This window comes from Pundamilia nyererei, unplaced genomic scaffold, assembly GCF_000239375.1.
Source record: "Pundamilia nyererei isolate P.nyererei 1_Seehausen unplaced genomic scaffold, PunNye1.0 scaffold00119, whole genome shotgun sequence".
NCBI lineage: Eukaryota > Metazoa > Chordata > Actinopteri > Cichliformes > Cichlidae > Pundamilia > Pundamilia nyererei.
Window position 1 is genome coordinate 36,022 of NW_005187520.1, and position 12,166 is coordinate 48,187.

General features: G+C 40.9%; 2 protein-coding genes across 3 annotated transcripts in view; both read left to right on the top strand.

Moving 5' to 3' along the window:
- The window catches only part of tbk1 (TANK-binding kinase 1), a 16,212-nt gene extending 7,124 nt beyond the window's left edge, over positions 1–9,088 (top strand). For both annotated transcript variants that reach the window (XM_005742267.1, XM_005742268.1), the window contains exons 13-21: positions 1,998–2,076; positions 4,514–4,635; positions 4,718–4,794; positions 5,718–5,757; positions 5,845–5,946; positions 6,035–6,131; positions 6,275–6,375; positions 6,463–6,534; positions 7,840–9,088. In XM_005742267.1, coding sequence (XP_005742324.1) covers positions 1,998–2,076; positions 4,514–4,635; positions 4,718–4,794; positions 5,718–5,757; positions 5,845–5,946; positions 6,035–6,131; positions 6,275–6,375; positions 6,463–6,534; positions 7,840–7,879 — 730 coding nt within the window. In that variant the 3' untranslated portion in view covers positions 7,880–9,088. The remainder of the gene's footprint in view (positions 1–1,997; positions 2,077–4,513; positions 4,636–4,717; positions 4,795–5,717; positions 5,758–5,844; positions 5,947–6,034; positions 6,132–6,274; positions 6,376–6,462; positions 6,535–7,839) is intronic.
- An 836-nt stretch (positions 9,089–9,924) lies between these two features.
- The window catches only part of LOC102216052 (histone H3-like), a 6,905-nt gene continuing 4,663 nt past the window's right edge, over positions 9,925–12,166 (top strand). The window contains exons 1-2 of the mRNA XM_005742334.1: positions 9,925–9,957; positions 11,087–11,383. Of these exons, the coding sequence (XP_005742391.1) occupies positions 9,925–9,957; positions 11,087–11,383 (330 nt within the window). The remainder of the gene's footprint in view (positions 9,958–11,086; positions 11,384–12,166) is intronic.

Consider the following 12,166-nt stretch of genomic DNA (forward strand, 5'->3'; position numbering starts at 1 on the left):
GATAAAGTCTTGAGAGTGTCAGCTTCCTTTTTATAGATACAAAAATATGTAAATGTCCTGATCTGAATTATATCTCTGACTGTCAAAATTTCCCAGATTTAAATCGAATCGAATCGAATTAAATCGAATCGGAATTGAATCGATTCTAGAAATCAGTGACGATACCCAGCCCTAATAAATATATATATATAAATATATATCGTTAGCTTCATAGCATAAGTGCCTAAGTCATTTTTTTGTGATGACATAGGCAGACGGACAGGATGATGCAGCAGTGGTAGGGGAGTAAAGTTAGGCAAAAATCTCAATTTGACCAAAAAATGACTTAGGCACTTATGCTATGAAGCTAACGATATATAAAATTGCCAAGAGACTCAAAACTTAAAATTATCACAAAGAGACTGAAGTCACCAAAGGGACTCAGAACAAGTATTGAAAGCATTTACTTCTGAGACTTAAAACTACTGCAAAAAAAAGTCCACAGAAACTTGACACTACATTTAATAGTCTCTAGCACAGCGGTCTCCAACCTTTCTTGCGCCACGGACCGGTTTATGCCCGACAATATTTTTCACGGACCGGCCTTTAAGGTGTCGCGGATAAATACAACAAAATAAAACTAGTACCGTTACGGAAGAAAAAGAAGATTTATTCATAACACACGTGAAAAGACCCAGGAAAACAGAGTTAATGATCAAAACGATAACAAAATGACGCTGAAAACCGATAAAACACCTGAAAACCATACATTTCACACCTGAGCCTCAACTCTCGCGGCCCGGTACCAAACGACTCACGGACCGGTACCAGTCCGAGGCCCGGGGGTTGGGGACCACTGCTCTAGTAGAGCAGGGAGATATGACCAAAAATATTTATCACGATATACATTTGAAAATTTGCGATAACATGTAACTGACGATATAATTTACAGTAGACAAAATACTTAACAACTCGAGACTTTATTCAACTTTAGTAGTGCAAAAAAAATCACAAACATGTATTTTCACTTAAACAAACAGCTGTTTTTTATGTGCAATAAACTTATATAAAAATTTTACAGTGCAAATGCAAATTCCTTGCTGACAGTTTAACCAAAAGGCATTTCCAGTGGAAAATGGCCGACATATCCTCAGCATAACCATGTATAATATCCACAAAACTTAAAAAGTGGTTATACATACACAATACGGTAATATTATGTTGAAGCACAGTACGTATCACTCCGCGAGGCTCCGGCCTACAATAGCTGTAAAGCTCCGACAATCCATCAAGCACTGTGAGTTTGTAGCTTAGCAAAGTCGGACTAAAACATTTGACAGATTTTCGAGCACCGTGTACATAAAATCGTTTCGAGGTCAGTAAACAAACAACCAGAATTCATACATAAGGCACACGGGATTATAAGGGGCGCTGTCCAAGTGTGCCGTATTTTCCAAAAAACACGGTAATAACGACGGCCCGCTAGCATGCTCTACCAAAAATAGTGCTTTGTTTTGTATCTGAGGGACGAAAGCTAAACCAGTTCCACACCACTGAAGTTGCAGCATTTTTACAAACCAATTCTGTTTCATCCGTTTGATTCAACGATCCGCTTTCGCCCTTCTCATTCTCCGTCGCCATCATACTTTTTCTGCCATGTGCGTACAAAAACAAAGGCACTGCGCATGTGTGTTTTACCCATATTCTAAAGCGATATTTCATTTTCTTATCGTTGCCAAACATTATACCGGTGTTACCATGAACGGTATGATATGGCCCAGCCCTAGTCTCAAGTTGTTTTTCCACCAACCTCGCATTTCTGTTTAACACTGACTTTGTGGATTTGTTCAATGTAAGCAACTCTCTTAGATGGTGACAGTTCTTTAGATCTGTTTTTCATAATTCAGCCTTCATTAACTGTTAAAAGTGAAATGTAATGCAGTGTTTGAATAATAATAATTTCCAGAGTGTAATCCTGAAAGTTTTGTTAATAACGTGATGCTCTCGCCGTGCTTCAGGTTCGAGGTGCTGATGCAGGCCAACATGCTGTCGTCAGAATACGACGAGATCTCAGACATGCACAAGAAAGTTCTCAGAGTGAGTGCTGGCGCTCTTTTCCTGTCTCTGTGCATCACATTTGTTATTCAGACATCTTTCTAACATGCTGCAGTTCTTTGTCTCTCAGACTCTCCAGATTTTTATCAGCTTGGTTCTTAAAACCTCTGAACGAGCTGAAACTCATAAATCCTCTTTTTTAATTTTATTGTAACCTGACAGTAATAATCTGAGAGAACAGCCACACTGAACTCTTGGTGGCGACTCTGATTTTGAGTTTGAGAATTGAAGAAACTTTAAATATTTTGCCCTTCATAAAAATATATCCCGTCAAAATTATGCAAGTTAGAAATATGAACATGCTGCCAAAAACCCCAGAAAAAATAAATGAAAGCATACACAAGGTTCGAGCCGCATGTAGACAGAGCTGGGTATTGCTTCAGGAAAGGAACTAATAAACTGTGCGGGCCATTCAGTGTCGTACTTTCCCTTGAGTGTATCATTACACTGCAGCTCCATCTGAATCTGCACAGGTGCAGTTCAGCAAAGTCCGCTGACTTGGTTCAGGATTACTTGGCAACAGGGAAAGTGAGGCAGGTTGCACTGGTGCATTCGTGATAGCGTCACTTGAAATGCCTTCACAGCATCATACATGCCATGTCCATGAACTGACAGATTTCCTTGCTGAGCTCAAAAACTCTATTGAGAATTTTTATCCCATCTCAGCCAACGGACCTCTGTATGATGAGGAATGTCGGCAAACTCTGAATCTATTTCCCACATAAAAGACTGAAATTGACGGTGATTTAATCTTTTAGCTCAGATAAAATTTATGGTTTGCGTTACGGTGATCATTACATGCTCCATTTTTAGTACTTTACCACACAGCCTTTCCTGGTGTGTGATGCAGTGATATGCTGTTAACTCATCGGTACAGTTCTCCTCCTGCATCTTTACTCTCATCCTGCCGACTAGTCCACTTTTTTCACCGCACAACACCTGCGCTCCATCTGTTGTAAGTCCAACAAGTTTGTCCCAGGGCAGTTTCATGTCGGCTACACTTTGACATACGTTTAAAAAAATGTCTTTCCCTGTCGTTGTCCCGTGCATCGATTTAATGTTCAATATTTCCTCTCCACGGATGAAGATGGCCAGCTGCGCAATGTCCACAGCAAGAGAGTATGCAATAAAGTTTTTGCTTCTTTCACACAACTATGTTCTTAAATCCGTGGCCATCTCACAAACCCGATCAGCAATCGTATTTCTGCTCAGGCTCACATTTGCCAAACTCTGCGTTTTGTCTGGACACAAGATGTCGCACAGGTTCATCATGCAGCTCTTCAGAGTGGTACCGGGCTGATTTGACTGTCTCCTCTGCTACAATACACAGCTTCACTTTGTGATTTTGCTGTGGTGAAAAAAGTCTGCTGAAATGTCAGATTCTTCTTTAGCTCTTCTACTTTCTGTAGTTTCTGCTTTCAGCTTATCCTGACGTTTTGTCTCGTAGTGCCGTCTTAAATTAATTTCCTTAATTGGGGCGACCGTGGCTCAGGGGGTTGGGAAGTGTATCTGTAACCGGAAGGTCGCCGGTTCGATCCCCAGGCTCTCTGGTCGTTGTGTCCTTGGGCAAGACACTTTACCCTACCGCCTACTGGTGTTGGCCAGAGGGGCCGATGGCGCTATGGCAGCCTCGCTTCTGTCAGTCTGCCCCAGGGCAGCTGTGGCTACAACTGTAGCTGCCTCCACCAGTGTATGAATGTGAGAGTGAATGAATAGTGGAATTGTAAAGCGCTTTGGGTGCCTTGAAAAGCGCTATATAAATCCAATCCATTATTAATTACAGCCACATTAGCTCCACTAATAAGACACACGGGGTTACCAGCAATGTCTGTAAACATATATTCAGTCACCCACTGGCGCTGAAAGGCTCTGTTTTCAGAATCAACTTTTCTCTCCACCATTGTGCGCGGCTAACTTCGCAATAACAGAAGTTTGACTTGATTGACGCGGGAATGTTCCCAGTTAGCCTAGCCTTCAGTGAGGAGGCTGCAGCGCTGCATTATGGGATCTGTAGTTTGTATATTATTAGCGCCTCATATTGCTGGGCCATGCATAACAATAATAGTACATCTATATAAAATGATCTCACGGGCCGGATATAAATGTACGCCGGGCCGGATGTGGCCCGCAGGCCTTGACTTTGACACATGTGGTTTAAAAGGTCAAACTTAACAGCTGAGTAGGACTATAAGAAAAGTGCTTAGTAGTTTTGTGACTCTCAGAAACACTTGAGTTAAGAATTTTTGGTCACGTGCTCACTTTAAAAACCTCCAGTATCACCATACATATGATATCATTAGAGTCTGAGGTTGTCTGTTAATTATGGTGCAGTCGTCTAACTGTGCCTCATTTCTTTCAACTGTTTTTAAAATGTTGGTGATTTTTCTTTGTTTCGTCCTGACGTAATGTTTCTGTGCAGATCTCCGGCTCTCTGGAGCCCATCGAACGTACAACACAAGACGTCAAGAGTAAATTTCTGCCTGGAGGCCTTCTGACCGACACTTGGACGCAGCAAGTTGGGACGCACCCTGAGGACAGGAAGTAAGTTTGAAAGAACAGGAAATAATAATGCAAAAGTGATGTGTGGTGATGCAGTGCGTGACGCTGGGCTTTTTCTCTGCAGTGTGGAGAAGATCAAAGTGCTGCTGGACGCCATCACCGCCATCTACCAGCAGTTCAAGAAGGACAAAGCAGAGAGACGTGAGTTCACAAACACGGCTGCAGATTCAGCTGTTTATCTGTGGAGGAAGAGTCATCGTTAAATCAGGTTTCATTTAGAACCAGCTTCACCTACAGTCTGCATCAGGATCAAAACTTCTGTTGGTCTAAGGAGATTTATTGATGAGGCTCAGAAACAGAAAGCCTGCACACAGTTAGCTTCACGGCTGGTCCAACAGCACATGTATTTGTAGGAGTTTCCTTTTCAGAGCACCTAATAATTCTGGAAGATTATTTAAAGAAAACATAAAAACATGATTTACTAAGTTTTACAGCACACACTTTACTGCAGATTGTACCATATCAGCAGCTTTTATTTCATGCCTGATGTTGCTATGTGGCTGTTCATTTCTTCACAATTTGCACAATACCTGTGGTGTACTGCAAGGCTCAATTTTGGGTTCCATTTTATTTTCTATTTATTTGCTTTCGTCTTCCATTGTTATGCAGATGACACTCACATTTACCTTCACAACCTCGCTGCTGTATTAAACTTTTTAAATGTCAGATGTTACGAAATATTCTGCACCTGCATAACAGAAAATCAGAAATCATTTCTATTTCTTTCTTGAACAAAACACACAAACTGAAACAAAAGTGATCCTCCATCAGTCGAAGTTTAAGATGTGGGATATGTGCAGCTCTCCTTTGTTGTCATTATTGAGCTGTTCTTTTCCATTTACTGACAGCACACTTAGTCTTCTGTTTAATAAAAGCTTTTGTTTGCTGTTGAGGTTTACCAACAGTTATGATGACACGACACTGTCACGCTGTGCTTAAAGCAAATGAACTGAAGGTTTTAGTTAATTTAAGCCAATTTTAAAATCTTTTAAACCGAGAGCATGTCGCTGTCACAGGAGTAAAAGTGAAACTTTAAATGGTTTGGTTTCATTTCTTCTGTTCAGGTCTGCCGTACAACGAGGAGCAGATCCACAAGTTTGACAAGTAAGTTCCGGTACTGTCAACTATGTGGATGTCCTCCGTCAGGCTCCGCCTTCTTTCTGATGCCATGTTTTTGTTTCTCTCCTACAGACAGAAGTTGGTCCTTCACGCGAGTAAGGCCAGGACTCTGTTCACAGACGAGTGCGCAATGAAGTACCGTCTTTTCATCTCCAAGAGCGAGGAGTGGATGAGGTAATGACAGGCAAGCGGGCAGCTGGGTCGTGACCCGAGCTCCTCTCGGCTTGAGTGTTGACTTTTTGCTTTTTTTTTGCTTTTTCAGGAAAGTTCATCATGTGAGGAAGCAGCTGCTAAACCTGTCCAGTCAGCTGATCAGCATCGAGAAGGAGGTGACCATGCTGATGGAGAGAGCCATCAAGGTAAACATTAAAGCGATTTCAGCTGCTGGGCGGCTGACGCACACGAAATCTGTCATCATAACTAAGCACATTCGTTTACCGTCAGTTTCCCAGAATGAAGTCTGGAAGTGACAGAAATACGTGTCTGTTTGTTTGTCTTCCAGCTGCAGGAACAGCTGCCACAGAAAGTTCTTCCTCTGGTGTCCAGTGGCATGAAGCCTCAGGCCTACCTGAGCCAGAACACGCTGGTGGAGATGACTCTGGGGTTTGTTTGTTTCCTCTCTATTGTCGCATCGTGTTGAGTTCCATCTGAAGCAGCCGTGAGTGCTGACTCAGTGCTTCTGTGTTTCAGGATGAAGAAGCTGAAGGAGGAGATGGAGGGAGTGGTCAAAGAGTTGGCAGAAAACAACCATTTCTTAGAGAGGTCAGACTTTACTGTTTTTAATTTAAGACTACGGTAAATCAGCTGCAGGTTCTGTTTCTATTGTTTGATTTAAAATGTAAAAAGTACGCAGACCGCTCGGAAACAGACGCAGGTTCGATGTTTATGGTTCTGAATTTATTGACTGAATGTTTTCTCTAAACCAGGGATATCAAATTTATTTTACACCGTAGCCCACATACAGCCCAGTCTGAGCCGAACCAGTGATATCTTAATATAAGATAAAGAAGTGCAGTGCAGACTGTCCTACAGTTATAAATCTGTCAGTTCTCAAAACCATTTCATTTAATGTCTTTTGTATTTGTTTATTTATTTTTATTGTGAACCCAATATAAAATCTGTAACTTTCTGTAATTTGTTTACCTGTTACTTATTTATTTCAATGTAGTATGAATGACCATTGAGGAGCTCCTCACCATCAGCAAAAGCTGTAAAACTAAAATAAAGTTAAAGTCCAAATTTCATGCCCTCCTTTGTATTTCCGAAGTCATGCAGTAGGCTAGTTGGAGTCTTTGGTCGGCCGATTCTGGCCTTATGCTTGACATAACTTTGATTTCTGTTTAATCAGCTCATGTAAAATTTAGACCTAAAAGATGCTTATGAGCGTGCCTCTGAATAATATGGACCAGTGCCAACTCCCTAACAAAACAATAAGGACAAAAAATGAGCTGATCAGTGACCCCTAAAATACAGTAAAGTTTATTCTAAAAGAATTTGATTTTTAAAATCAAGTTGTCACACTTAGTACTACCAGTAATACCAGTATTCTAATGGTCGTCAAACCACAAATTTATTGATACATACTGAAGTGTCAACACTCATGATTAGGGTCTTTTATGAGGGAAAAGTGAACATTATACAGATTATACATTATCCTCCTAAAGTTCCATTAAAATTAGATAATTATGTTAGTACATTTAATGAAGCAAATAAAAATGTTACCTTCAACTAAAACAGTTTCAAATGTGGCCAACTTATTTTTTTTTCCTGCATTTTAAAGTTCAGCAGGTTTCTACTTCATATTTTCAGAGCTGAAAAACACAAAAGTTCAGTTTAAAAACAGCAACCAAACCCACAGCAAGTACAGAGGTGGGGGTAATTTTGACCTGGATTTATGAACACTGACACTGAACACTTTCTTAGAAACAGAATACAAATGCTTTTGTTTGCCTGAGCCAGCTTCTGAAAACCTGCCTTCAGCTTCTTGTTTGACTTTCTTTTATTTTAACTTTAGTGTGATTATTTTGGCACAAATGTGACTCTGTCTGGTCTGTATCACCTCTGCAGGTTTGGCACTCTGACACTGGACGGGGGCCTGAGAGGATGAGTGGAGTCGAGTGTTGCTGCAGTTTGTACATATTCTGTGTGTTTACTGTGTAAATAATGTCGGACTGTTGAAGACAAAGCTTTTTGTATGAGTCTCTGGAAACTCTGGCTCAATTGCTTCAGTCGCTTTAAAAGAAAAAGATCGGAGAGGTTTTCAGCTAAGGATTGGCAAAGAAATGCAGAGCAGCTTCATCCAATCACATCGCAAAGAGACCCTGAAACACCTTTGAGTATTTAGGCGGACACAGCCGGGAGCAACAGGTTTAGGGAGGGTTTATGTCACGTTTGGAGTCAAATACTTTCGGCTGCAGGTGTTATTGGAAATGATGAATGGATTAAAGATCACCACAGGTGTGTTTACGTTGTTCTGTAGTTTTCACCTGAAGTGGAATATTTAAGAGAACAGTTTTAATGGATTAAATGTTAATGGTTTAATGGGTAAAAATAAATAAATAAAACAAACGTTAACTTTAATGTCTAAGGAGTATTTACTGGACCTTCTTTCAGCAACAGGCTCTGATTAATCTGATTTTACTCTGTAAAAACTTTAAAGCATGAGCAGAGTTTGAGATGCTTTGACATAGAAGTTTTAGGTTCTAATTAATATCAGGTAGAAAACATTTAAATCTCTGACTGATGATTCAGATGAAGCCGTTTCCTGCTCTTTGGGTCAAATTAGGCTAACATTATACAGAGTATATTATGGGGTATTTAATATTTTTCCAGCTGGATTAAGGAACATTTAAGGGTTTGAATCTGTGGAAAAATACAAAATGGCATTAAGTTTGCAATTAAAATAATTTTTAAAGTGTTAACTTCTGAAATGTTCAACTTGATCTGAGTTTTTTTTTTTAGAGGATTGTGTATTAAATTAGTTTTTTTTTTTCCTTCTTTGTTAAGTGTCATCAAATGTATTTATTTCCCTCTAAGTTGCATTAAAGTACTGTATTTATGGGGAAAGCTGGTGTCCTTTTAATAAAGGCACTAAATTTTATCGGACTGTGGATTGAACAGAATATTTCTGATTAATGATTATTTTTTTCCTCCTCATATGTTAGTCTCTCTTTGTCATACCTCTATCCTTCAGCTGGTCGTCCTTTTTGCTATCTTTGTTTTATTTCTTGTCCATGATTAAAACGCCAAGTGACTGTTTAAATGACCTGTAAATACGCCATTCAATCAATCAATAAATAAACTGATCAGGCATGAAGCTGTGTCAGCGTGACCTGTTTAACAGTTTCAGATTAAAAGAGTTGTTTCACACAAACTGCTCCAAAAAAAGTGTTCGAGGGGAACCTGATCACAGCTCACCAGACCTCCGTTATGTGCTGGATTCTGTTTATCATTAATGACTTTACAACCTTCAAAGTAAAGATACTAAAAACATGCTGCTCTGATCTCCACCCAACAGCAGGTTTTCAGTTATTAAATACAAGACTGAAGGCAGAGACCCACAAACACGCAGCAGCACGAGGTGGATGCAGTACAGGCCTGAAGAGGAGGAAACTCGTGATGCCTATGGTTTCTAGACTTCAGGCATATCCTGATTGCAGATATTAAAATGTGAGACTGTATAAATGTCTGCAATTCCTAGACAGTTAAAGCAACACTTGTTTTGAAGCCTAAACTAAAAGTGAAAGTTTACACCTCAAACACATCTCCATAGTTTAATTCAAAACCCACTGAGGTGGTGTACCGAAGCAAAGCTGCAAAAGAGCTGTCTTTATCCAGAAACACATAGTCCTCCCTGTAAGAATGAAGCTTAAAATAATAAAGAAATAATGTCAGTCCCTGTTAAACTTTCCAAGCTTTAAAACATTGTTTTAATTACAAAAGGATTATTAGTTATTATTTATTTTAAGCTTGTGCTAATGTTTTTGTTGAGTATTGCAGCATCGACAGCGATCAACTCGAAGGAAAATGACGACGGAGGCAAAAATGTCCTTAATATTTTGTGAACTTTATTCCTCATCAACACGCGGCAAAACTTTTCTCATGGGTGCCATTTTCGTTGTGGTATACTTTTTTTTTTTCCTTAGGGGCGTGATGACGCAGCATCCGTGCTCTTACAATGAAACAGTGCCTCCTTGTGGTGGCAACTAAAATACTGTCTCTGTTAAACCACAGTAACCATAATGCAGTTAAACACTGTACAACATGAGTACACACAATGAATATCTTAAGTTTTTTTAACCCTCATACTAAAAATTCACTGTACCGCTGACCTGATAGGTTAATTTGAATTTTCAAACGTATTACGTGTACACACACACGTGCGCACAATGGACCAATTAGCGATGTAGTGGCACCAGCTGCGGGCTATCCGGTCGTTCAGTGATGACGTGACAAATCCTACTTCCGGGCCTAAAGTAGTCTGCGTTTAATATGGCTTTTGTGTTGTTAACATGTTTAATGTTATGTGTTTTCTTCTATTTAATCTCAAAAAGCTCCTAAAACAGTCAATGATCACTGTCGGCCTCCCTCGGCTTTTATTACCGCTAATCATTTATTTAAGCTCAGTTTTTAAAACCTTAGGATGTAACTACAGCCCAGCCCATGCAGCAGTATATGAATGACTAACCTCGTATTGTGGATGGATTATCTCAGTTGTTCTCCTGGCTGAAGTTTGGTCCTTTACAGCATCCTGCCATGCGATTACATTTGTTCCTGACCACTGAGAACACTCACGTTAACTTTTTTCCACTCGATAAAAGTTAACTTGTTTATATTATGCTGTGTCGCTAGCGGTCACGTAGCACATCATTATATACCAGCTAGCCCAACTTCAGTAACCCTACAAACGTCACTGCTGTTTAGTTTTCTGTCTTCATTTATGCTGGAAGTGATAGCAGAGCTGTACGTTTTAATTTGTTTCCAAAACCCCGCAGTCAGGACATGCTATATTGTATTTAGATAGAAGCTAGCAAGCTAACTTCCTGCTAACTTCTAACTCCATTAAATATCATAAATTCCGTTTTCATGGATGCGAAACTCAATTGTTATACCTGGTAGAGCAGAACGCTGATCATTTTATTAAAGATGAAAGACTTTAGACAGTTTTTCAAGTCTCAGTAATGCCATAGTGATGTTTGATATATGGACCTGCAGCGGAGTTTAGGTCCAGACACGGCTAGTGACGTCAGACTTTACGACCGGATAAAGGGGCATCTCCGCAGTACACTGTATAACGTTCTTTTCACAAACCAAGCTGGCCAGAACGAAGCAAACTGCCCGTAAATCCACCGGAGGAAAGGCTCCCAGGAAGCAGCTCGCCACCAAAGCTGCCCATAAGGGCGCGCCGGCCACTGGCGGTGTGAAGAAGCCTCACCGCTACAGGCCCGGTACCGTGGCTCTGAGGGAGATCCGCCGTTACCAGAAATCAACCGAGCTGCTCATCCGCAAGCTGCCCTTCCAGCACCTGGTCCGTGAGATCGCGCAGGACTTCAATACAGACTTGCGCTTCCAGATGGCACCTTTAGTATTTGCCTATACTGCCTATGACACAGTCAGGCTCTGCTGTGTCCTTCGCATCCAGCTTTTCTAGCTATGACCAAAGAGGACTTTCCATCAAAGTTATCTTCAATCTGATTCCTAATTTGTTGGCTCTGTAGCCACCTTTCCCTTTCTATCTGCCTTTATATAATCCAACTATTGTAGTAAGTGCTGTGCATAAGATGGATGAGTTGTACAGGAAGTAGGTAGGAATGATTTCTTGTGTTCAGAGGTGAATTTTGGTACTCCTATGACTGGTCAGCACATGATGGAGTTGGTCGGAGGTATTGTGCAGCATTTTACTTATCTTAGAAGAAGTTGCCCAAGAAGGCCAAGAAGCCCGCAGCGGCGGCCACAGCAGCCAAGAAGCCGCCACCACTCTCACACAACAACGGCTCTTCTCAGAGCAACCACAGCAACACACAAGAGCCCCTTCCTCACACTCACCACCAGCGGCGGACTGGCCATCTGTGGATTCTGGAGAATCACAGAATGGCCGGTACTCCAGGAAGGCCGGCGGGCCAGCCCACCACTCTCCACGCATGCTTTCAACACCTACCGTATTTTCACGACCATAAGATGCACCGTACTAAAAGGTGCAGTCTCAGTTATGTGTGCCATTACTGTATTTAACACACACATGAGGCGCACCTGATTATAGGGCTCATACAAGTATGCGTGTTTAAAAATAAAGCAGGAGCAAAACTGAGTTTGGTACTCACATTTTTATTACCGGTAATTGTCATCAATCAAACCCATCGAAGTCCTCATCCTCTGTGTCTGAATTGAACAGCTG